A 10,785-nucleotide genomic window follows, 5' to 3' on the forward strand; every position below is an offset into this window, starting at 1 on the left:
TTCCTTTTCACCCGACCCCAGATGAATTCTTTGTGCTCCGTTCATTATGTAATTCTCGACCAGGCAACCCTCTGGGTTTATTTTTAGCTGCATCCGTGCAGTTGGAGAGTATAAAGCTTTGGGTGTTTTGCTGCTCAATGGCAATTTTTTTAATTCAGCGCACTTCAGTTTCTTAAGCCTTAAATCCCTTTAGTGTGTCTGTCTCTCTGCTTGTGTGCCCCCAGATATCCCTTTAACCCCAGCCTGCTCTTTCTGTAGTTTCCATTAGCTTCCAATGTACAATGCGTACTTGACCTTATGCAGTGTGGCCATATTGTTTTCTAGTTTTGAAGCTTATTTCAGACGTCTGAGACAGACAAGTATGAGTTGGATGGTGGTTGGCAGAGATCTTTGGATGGTTGGATCTTATTAAGTAGCTGTGATACGACTTATCATGACTGAATATTAAATACAATTTTCTCTGTCAGGGACTGCACAAGGACTTATTAATGTCACTGATAGTTCTGGCCTTATGTTACTTTACATTTAAATCCAATGAGTTTCACACAGTGAGCTGAACAGACTTTAAATCAGGCAGAAAGAGATTAGAAGTGGAAAAAGTGGAATCTCAGTCAGTACTTGCACAGCCACAGATGATGTGAGCCACTGAGTTTAGAAATGAGGAAAGAAAGGTTTATCCACTTTTGCCTTTTTTTCTTTTTTATTCACATGTTGCCATTCTGTTGTTGTAAAAATTGTGAAGCTGCAGCATTTCTATGACTAATGGAGTTGGCTGATATAATGCTACACAATAACAATTATTTGTGAATAAATGGTCAGAAAGTGAATTATTTACAGAGTAAGAGTACTCAGACACGACCCCTATTTAGAGACGCTGGACGTGCTGTGTGAAATTTACCTCAAAATGCAATTATTTGTAAATGTTTCAGTGTAAACATTCTAAATGTTTTCTGTGCCCTATTGTGAATAAAATATGGACTCGTGAGATTTGCAAATCATTAATTAATCATTTCATTGTTTACATTTTGCAAAGCATCCAACGTTTTTGGAGTTCATAACTGACACAGAGCATCATTTTCTGTCTGTCTCCAGTCTGAAGGCAGTGCTGTCAGCCCCTCCATCCAGCGGGGCGTTGGATCTTTCCGGCATCCCTCTGACAGCTCGGGACATGGAGCGTCTGTGTGCGCACCTGCAGCGCTACGCGTCTACTCTGATCAGCCTGGAGCTGGGCTTCACCGAGCTCACAGACGAGGCTTTCCTCCTGCTGCTCCCCACACTGGCCTCTCTCCCACACCTGGAGACTCTGGCACTGAACGGAAACAGGCTGACCAGAGCGATTCTGAAGGAGCTGACAGACGCCCTGAAGGTCAGAAAGTCAGATATCAATGTTTTCATACAGTGCTTTTACTATTTTATATACTCAGATCCCTCAGATGTTAGGAGTGTCTGAAGCTGCATACTATATACTTATATTTGATAAAGGAAACTCCAGAAAAGGGGAAACTGTTGCTTAAACCAAAATAAATTTAATTTTGAGCCTTGATAGCCCTACAATATAAAATTCAAGTCACTAATAATCCTTTTAGCAAAGTATTTTTCACTAGTGTTCAGTGCTGAAATCAGTCTCCCAGTAGTTCCTGAATGATTCCAGGTTTCCACCTTAAGAACCAAGGCTTTTTATCACTTAGCTAGAGCAGCTTGGTTTTTCTTTCTTCAAAACATGGGTAAATAATATCTGAGAGAAAGTGACAAATCAAAAAATATTTTCTGTGATCTAATCTGGTGTTAGTTTTTATTTTTTTCTTTCTTTGAAATTTATACTAACAGACTGACCAGTTTGAGGATTTCAGCTTGATTTGTTGCATTTGTGCTGAAAATACCTATTGAACATAGTGCTTATACTGCAACATGGGAATATTTTTTTCCTCAGGATCCGGGCAGTTTCCCAAGCGTGACATGGATTGACCTGGGCAACAATGTGGATATTTTCTCTCTGCCGCAGCCCTTCCTGGTCAGCCTGAGGAAGCGCTGTCCCAAGCAAGGCAACCTGCCCACCATCCTGGAGTTTGGAGAGAGCCAGGCCAGCGACCCCCCTGAAAGGCTACGGGGTCTTGGGGAAGAGGAGGAAACAGACGACACCAACCGGACTGAGAGCATGGGCGAGCTCCGTTCGGAAGTAGAGGAAGAGCTGGATGGAGAGATGGAGATAGAGGAGATGATGGAAGAGCTGCTGGACTTTGACAGGGAGGTACAAGGGAAGGAGGATGAGGAGGAGAGCATGTGGACAGTAGGGGAGCACAGGAAAGGAGGGGCGAGGAGGAGAGAGAGGGGAGGGGATGAGGAGGAGGAGAAGAAGGAGAGGGTGGTGCAGAGGAGAGAGGAGCGCCCAAGGAGGAGGACAAGGGCAGTGATGGCAGAATACGAGGATGACACACAGAGCTGTTCGAGCCAGTCGCAACACTCATCTGGGGCAGTGGAGCCAATGAGAGTCGAGGAAGACGAGTTTACCGACCAATCAGAACACTTTACCTGATCGGTCCCCACTGCTCGGTTTATGTTTTACTTCCTGTGTCTACTTCTACATGGAAGGAGGCGAGAGAATTCTGTGGCTAAAAATGCTGCAGTGCTGCATAAATGTGCCACTCGATGTCCCTCCCCTGATCTGATTTGTGACCAATCACAGCTTCAGACGCTGACGAAGTGGCTGCTGAACTCAGACTGAAACTCAAGCCAATCCCCAGCAGGAAGTGTGTTTTACCTTAGCTGTCTGTTGTTTAAAGTACTAATAGACCACAGATGCTATTGCATAGTATAGACTGATAAATTATATCACACGAGGCTTTCATGTATAGAATGTTAATCTATATTCAGGTCCTTCCTCCTTGTAATCCCAGTAATACCTACATGTGCCTGTAACACGTCCCATTGGTTAAAAGACAAAGTAATCAGGGCCTTTATAAGGAAATGTTTTTGCCAAAAACTACAAGTGGAACTGTGTAAAAGACCCACGTGGGTCAAAGGCCAGCCTGATGGATCGGAAGATCTCCTTTGTAGAATCCGGTGGCTGCTTAAGAAAATGGACAGATGCACTGTGTTTTAGTAGAAGAAATGTGATGTGAAATTTGATGAAGGTGAAATTAGTAAGCTAAAAAACCACCCTGATAATAGCTAGAGCAATGAGTGACTCTGGAAGAAAAAGGTCCTGTCTCCAAGGCTATGCAAGGGAGAGCGGGTGACGATGAGCCAGCTTTTACTTGAGTCAACCTTTAGCTAAGAGGAGTAATAACTTCAGGAAATTATATCTCGCTTGAAAACTTATCAGACGTAGCTAACTCAACTAAACAACAAGATATTTCATCTCAAAATGTGGGAAGTTGAGCTTAAAACAGATGATGATCCATCTGAGAAAATAGTAACAAACCATTCTTCTAACCCTACGTGTAATTATTTAGAATTAGATCTCAACTCCTGGTTATTAAATAGACATTACAGCTTTTTTGTCTATAGTGCTAAAAGATGAAGATGCTCCGCTGTCCCTCTTAAGGAAAAGCTTAAATTGGATGAAAGCTTTGTTGCTTTGAGGGTATTTTCATTGTTTTTCATTTTCACTGTCATGACAAAAGGTTTTGGAGGTGGCACAACAAATTTATTAAGTTTTTGAAACATATTAAACCTTTATAATGGTTCTTCACTGTATCAAAGAAACATGAAAAATAAACTAAATAAAAAATGAAGCAAATGAAAACAAACTTTGTGCCACGCTCAGATCTGTTGGCCTCGACTGTACAATCTCAATTTTTGCATTAAAAGTTAACATTTAACATAAAACACCAATATAGTCAAAAATATAGTAAAAAAAAAAAAATAATTCTGTTTAAGATAAAATATTCCTGTGCCCCATACAGATAGTTATAGAATCACTGGTTTAATTAACACATATCTACACCAATCAAACTATAAACACAGCATAACCGAAATAATGATCAAAACTCTACTAAACTGAGGATTTGATCCATTACCTGCATCTTTATGATTGTTATTTCAGAAGTAATAGCTAAATGCATAACTCTTGGTATGCAGGATGAAGTAGAGTAAACTTAATCTAATGTAAGAAAACCTCAAAACTATAATAAATTAAGTTAAATTAACTCATTTTAAAGCTTTGCTGCTGTACCTGGAAAGCTTTGACAGACAATTATTTTGTGAAAAGATCTCCTAGCTACTTCATCTACCTTGTTCTCGAATGGAAAACTAAATTTAAGGTCACATGACTAAAGCCTACCCAATTTATCAGTGGGCAAATACTATGGCATATATTAGCATCCACATTTATAACAGCACAAAAAGTTACTTTCAAAAGTTAAAATGATATAGAAGAAATTCTAAATTCCTATATTGCTTGGGCTATACACATATAGGTGCTCAGATATAGGTGGAAGGCGACCTTACCTACTGGCTCATCTTATCCCTTTGTCCCCTGCAGTGGATAGAAGTGTTAACCTCATTGCCATGTGTCCCAAAGCCAAGTGCTGAAATATTTAGTAGCCTTTTTCCTCATAATCCAGGTCATGCTTCACACGCGGCGCTGTATACTAGAGTGCATCACACGCTTACAGTGCTGTGTTTGTATATAGGTCGCTGCTATGCTGTATGCTGGGTTACAACACAATATCCTTATACAGTATGTAGCTCTCACCTGGCTTGTGCTTTCCCTTCATGTGTCACTTATAATCCCTGCAAAGCTTTAATAAACTGTATTTTTAGATGTACAGTACATATATATATATATACATAAACTAATCATTTTTATCTGACAGATTTTTTAGATTGTAGATTAGCTACTTCACAAGTACTATCACTGAATTCAAGAATTTGTATATTTTAAGGGGTTTGCAGTAGCAGTATTTATGTTTGTGAATAACTCTTGAAGGAAGAGCTGACCCAGTTTAATGACTGCCTGATCACTGAAGAAAGACTCTGTCCAGGTAAAGAATATTACATTGGAGCAAAGTAAATGTCACTTTAAAACAGTCAAAATTGCAAACTTTTTTTTTTCTCTCAGACCGTGCCCCTAGGTGCTAATACGCTCACCTTTAGAGCTGTTTATGTGTGTATCATAGCAAATGAAGGCTTTTTGTGATGTACTGCTTTGCAGTATCATCATAAATTAGCATAAACACAGCTGGCTCCATTATAGAGCTATCTTGAATCACTAGCTAACAGCAGGGGGTCTGCATAATAACAGAAACCCTGCCAAAGATATAGAACTGGCTGCGCTAGTCACAAAAAAAAAAAAAAATTCTATTGTAATTCTTTTTTTATTATTATTATTTGTAGAGTTGTTCAATTGAAAGGCTTTGAGAAGTGAGAGAGGCTAACACTAATGTTGTTATGAGACTTTGCTGAAGCTCTGATGAGCAGAAAGCATGTGGACAGTAAAGCATGAAAGGAAAGGGCCTGATCCCAGTTTCCAAACTAATAACCTTTGAAGCCTGTCCCTCTAAGGGCGTGAGGCCTTAATGTAGACCTAATTGTTTTTCTCTAGTGTCCCTATTGCCTACATACAAGATTTAAAGATGAGGTCAGAGTATACAAACCCTTTCCAAAAAATTAGAATATCATGGAAAAGTTTATTTATTTCCATAATTCCATTCAAAACGTTAAACTTTCATAGATTATAGATTCAGAGCCCACAACTTAAACGATTTCAAGTACTTAGTTGTTTATTTGTACGTTTGTAAATTTGGGCTGATATCTTCATAGTATTCTAATTTTTTGAAATCATGTTTTCATGGATTTCATGAGCTGGAAGCCCAAATTATGTACAAATAAACAACTAAGTACTTGAAATCGTTTAAGTTGTGGGCTCTGAATCTATAATCTATGAAAGTTTAACGTTTTGAATGGAATTATGGAAATAAATAAACTTTTCCATGATATTCTAATTTTTTGGAAAGGGTCTGTATATATGAGTAAATCCCTGACAACAGCTCACGTTTCACACTGCTTTAAACACTCAGTTTCAGATAAATTTTTCTACTCTTGGTTCTGTATGTGTATTAGAGTGGATACCCCTTATATGGTCATCTCAGGCACAGTTCTGATGTGAGCACAAAGGTCCCACCTTGTTGTTTAGATCTTCTATTGTTATTTCAGACAAATGAACTGAGTAGCTACACCAAGACCCAGGATGTTATGGCTTAGTCACACTGGTCATTTAGTGATTGTATGGAATCTTTTTGCATTCGGTGACCAGCTGCAAGTTACTTTGATCACCAGCTGGTCTCCCAGAGACTAAGCACACAACATCCTCAACATCTGGGTAAATGCTTTCGATCATAGGGCGACTGCACAGGTTGCCTGATGGGAGGCAACCTGTCTCCAAGTAATCAAAGTCCAATTCAGACTGGTTGCAAATAGACATCTATTTTTTAAATACAGGAAGAGAACACATTACAAGATTACGATCTGAGTCACTCTGGACCAATGAGTGAAACTCATGTGTAATGCATTTTGTTGCAATAAGGGACTTGACTCAGCTGGTTGCCAACTAGTAACCAGATATTACTGTGGTTGAACTGCTGTCCTGCAGCAACTGCATCTCTATCTGTTTCTGAATTTCTGGTTCAAACCTGTGAGGTTCTGGCTGAACTCTGAAGCTAATGTGAATTTCTGTTTAAGGTGAAGGTCTGTGTATGTAAACAGCAACAGAATTGACATTTTCACTAATCTATCACCGTTGTTTGCTGTATTATCACAAACAGATTGCATGTAATTGCCAACTTGACCCCATTCAGTCTCAATCTGATAACAGACTGACTCCATTTTATTGCTGTTTTATCGCAGCGCTAAAATAGGTGCAGGTTCATGTGATTCTAACGTAAGAGTAAGTGATATTTTTTCTCATCCAAAATGTTTTAGCAGATTAATTAATACTGATACAGATGAAAAAAAAAAAAAAGCAGTGCCAAATTTCGCCAAATGGATAGCATTTAGAGAATACCCCACTGACACCTGAAACTGTGTCCAACTCAATATGAAGTCTTGATATGACCTGTGCAGCTTCCTTCTGGAAAAAAACAGAATCAAATCAGAACTGAATCAACAGCAGTTTCAACAATAAAAGATTTAGGTGTCTTATTAGAGACAAAAAAGAGGCTAGCTAATGTAGTCTTTAGAAGCTCATTCCCTCTGATTCTGCACCCCTAGTATTTCTTCTTTTTAAATCTTTAGCCTTCAGACCTAACAGGTGGCGACTCGAGGGGCATCACCTGAGGACACATATGCAAACCTTAGCGGTTGAAAATAGAAGCCAAAAACCGCATATACCACATTTCCTGGAGTGACCACTGGTTCTAAACATAAATAAATCCCACTGCCCCCCATGTTAAACTTTACCTCAGAATTAACCATGTTTATAGCCTGGTATGGAAACATTTTGGTCTGTACAGATACTCATTTGGATCTGACTAAGGCTTAAAGTTGATGGCTGCTAAATGTACTATAGTTGATAGCTTCCTGCTAATCATCACTTTAGCTAATTCCACTTCCTGAATTGGACCTCTTTACCATGTTTGTGCTGTTAATGTCTTTTCTGGAAGTTATTGAGTTGCTGTGTGGCACAAAGAGTGGCATCCAAGACACGAATGCAGTTTGCCCATTATGTTAGCTACCATTAGCTGATAACTTAACTCATAACTAAACCTCCACCCGCTCGTCATTCCTGGCTCTAAAAATGTGGCACAGCTAGAGCCAAAATGCATATGTTGAGGTTTCAAAATGCAGAGTGTGGAAACCAGTGGGTGAAGTCACCGGTGACCATGTCCATCTTTTATATAGAGGTCTATGGGCTTTATTACTGAAGCCAAATAAAAGCCCCAAGACCTGTACACAGATATAAGTGTATAAAACAAGTGCATCTTCCCTTTAATACTCACCAGGAGCTTTTACTGTAAGACAAGAAACTAATGAAAAGCATTGAAATAAGCAAATTCAGCCATTTAGCAATTTACCTCATACCATAGTGTGTTCAGCAGTAATAACATGATACTTATAGGTAACCAACATGTCACACAAGCTGCTAGCTGCTCCCTTTTACTACATTAATACAACATAGGCTGTAGAAATTCAGTGGTAAATCAGTGGAATCTAATTACAAAGAGAAGCATCCCTTTAATGCATCTTTACAAGGAGCTAGTATTCCATTGTCCCTGTAAAACCACTTTAACCAACAGCGCGTTAATACGAACCCTTTAAACAGAGGCAGATGTAAAGCATATGTGACACTGAACTCACACTGTTGAAGTCCGTCCTTGAGAGCCACATTGAACTTATTTTTAGCAATTCTCTGTATAGAGTGTCAAATATTGATTGTTGTACAGTGAGTTCAGTTTGTGGTGTGTAAACCATCCACTGGCTTTGTGTACCACTCGTGGTTTGGACTCCATTCTTGGGGTAAGAGTCTTGCTGAAGCTTGCGAATTTGCATTGGCTGAAACATGTCTTTGACTGACTGCAGGAGAGGGATATGTACATCATTTTGTCTGCTTTTATGTTGAGGTCACGGGAAATCAAAGCAAAGGGATCTCACAACTGGAATTAAGCTGATATGCTCATTTGAAGTTTTTGAATATATACATATGTAAAGATTCTTCAAACTTGCTTGTCAGAAACTCTCATATTGTTCAACTTTACTTTCTTCAGCCCTGAGTAAGCAAACTGGTTGAAACTGTGGCCATATGTCTATAGTTTGGTGATTTGTCCTTCCCCTTCCTCTGTACAACTATCTACTCATTGCCACGTGCAGAATGACCTGTCCTTTTGATGCAAACTGTGGTTTTCAGCTTGTGGAGCTATAAATGTTTCCAGTGACAAGAGGATGTGAAGTCCATGCGTACGTCTTGTCCAAGGATTCTTGCTGCTTTATTGTGAGTTGTAAAAAGAAACATGGAAATTTGAATTTGAAGGTATGGGTGTCTGTAGCCTTGAATCGTTTATGATTCTTTCCTCAGTATCAGTTTTTCTGTCTATAGCATATACCTCTATGATATTCTCCATGTTCCATTTGTCCCAAAGTTTCTTTGTTTTCATGCCACTTTATCACGGTGATCCTTTTAAAGGAAAACTCATTCATTTCATTCAAATTTAAGATGAAATTGTAAAACCTGATTGTCTGCTGTTTTGCCATGGATCTTATCAATAAATTCTCTGAAGGGAAAAACCCTGCCTTACTCTTACGTTTGTGTTTTCCTCATGTGTTCATGTGTTAGCTACAGCAAATATTTGCACGACACATCATACATACACCTGACGCTATAATACTATAGCATATTAACATGTGGATAACTGTTATCTGTGCTTCTTAAAGTGATTATATTATAAACAGTCATCAAATGATGTGCCAGCAGAACAACAGGAAATACAATGGGCTTGTTATAAACTCTTTCTTGTTATCAAGTCATTAACAGCCAAGTCTTTACTAAATGGTCATGGCTTTTCTCCTGACAGATGAATTTATACATGCATATTAATAAATTCACAAAATACATGTTCAAATAACTCATTTGATATGCATCTATAATGATCCAAAACCACAGTATGGTGCAGTTGTAAACAAATGTATTCTATCATATGTCTGGGTTAGGGTTAGCAAGTGCACTGTGGTGGATTAAAAGGTAATAAATGACACTATAATAAAATCCATTTGTGTCAGCATCCTGAAATTGTTTTAACAAAGCTAGCTTTTTGCTTCCAAGGAGCAAAAAATAGCAAAAGGAAACAGATTTATAACACTTTAAAAGTGGTCTTGAGCAATAGTTCTCCAGGTTTTCTGGTGGTCTTTCAAATTTTCTTTGGACATTGACTGCTTTTTCACCCATTTTCAGTCCAGTCCTTGAAACTGACCATTTTCAGAGGAATGTGTTTTGTTCGTTAAGCCACTTAACACTGACCTGTAAGTCATGCAAAAAGAAAGCACCTGACTCTAGGAATGAACTAGTGCAGTGTCTACACCTTATTTGTTCTAATTTCTTTAGTTGACCCAAAGAAAAAAGCCAAAATAATAACTCAGTTTGACAGTCATAAAATAGTATTTTTGCACTAACATGGAGATTTCCAAAATCTTGTGAAAAAAGCCAAAGACTTGATGCATCTCGGTGTGTTGTGCAGTGTGACCTTAAAAATATGAGTAAACCTTACAAGAGGAAGACATAAGGAGAAGTGGCAAAACATTACTGAAGCAATGTGGGATCATCTTAACATAGACCAGAACAAAAGGCATCCAGCATCCAAAGAAGAGCTTTGAATGTCCTTCAAGAAGCCTGGAGAATTGTTCCTGAAGTCTACTTAAAGGCCGACAAGAAATCGGCCTTAGAGAGTTCAGACTGCGTTGAATCAAGCTAGTTATAATTGTACAGACTGATTTTGCCTTATATGCTGTATTTTTTATTTATGTCTGCACATTTCAATCAGTCATTGTAGTCATTTCCCATTTTCATCACAAAACACAAAGAAACGGGAAGAGGTGGCTCAAGAGCTTTTGCACAGTAATGTACTGTAGCTTTAAATTATAACATTATATAAAAGTTGAAGAGACATTTGCTTTGCCAATCGATTCTTTTTAAAAACAATGCCTGTTTTGTATTTCATATCTTTTTGGCTGATAGTGGAGATAATTTCCCATGTGTCCAGGCGTCAGACACTAAGTGACACCACCAATCAGAGGTCCTGTGTCCATGTCCTAAGAGGCCAGAATTATACTGGTGGCATAAGTGGGATCTGTTGTCCA

At 38.7% G+C, this 10,785-nt stretch overlaps 1 protein-coding gene across 1 annotated transcript in view; it reads left to right on the forward strand.

Moving 5' to 3' along the window:
* lrrc75a (leucine rich repeat containing 75A) overlaps positions 1–5,630 on the forward strand; it is a 63,034-nt gene extending 57,404 nt beyond the window's left edge. Inside the window, exons 4-5 of the mRNA XM_063493569.1 lie at positions 1,093–1,366; positions 1,931–5,630. Of these exons, the coding sequence (XP_063349639.1) occupies positions 1,093–1,366; positions 1,931–2,533 (877 nt within the window). The 3' untranslated portion in view covers positions 2,534–5,630. The remainder of the gene's footprint in view (positions 1–1,092; positions 1,367–1,930) is intronic.
* Positions 5,631–10,785: the final 5,155 nt, after the last annotated feature.

Source organism: Pelmatolapia mariae, linkage group LG14, assembly GCF_036321145.2.
Source record: "Pelmatolapia mariae isolate MD_Pm_ZW linkage group LG14, Pm_UMD_F_2, whole genome shotgun sequence".
In the NCBI taxonomy this organism is placed as follows: Eukaryota; Metazoa; Chordata; class Actinopteri; order Cichliformes; family Cichlidae; genus Pelmatolapia; species Pelmatolapia mariae.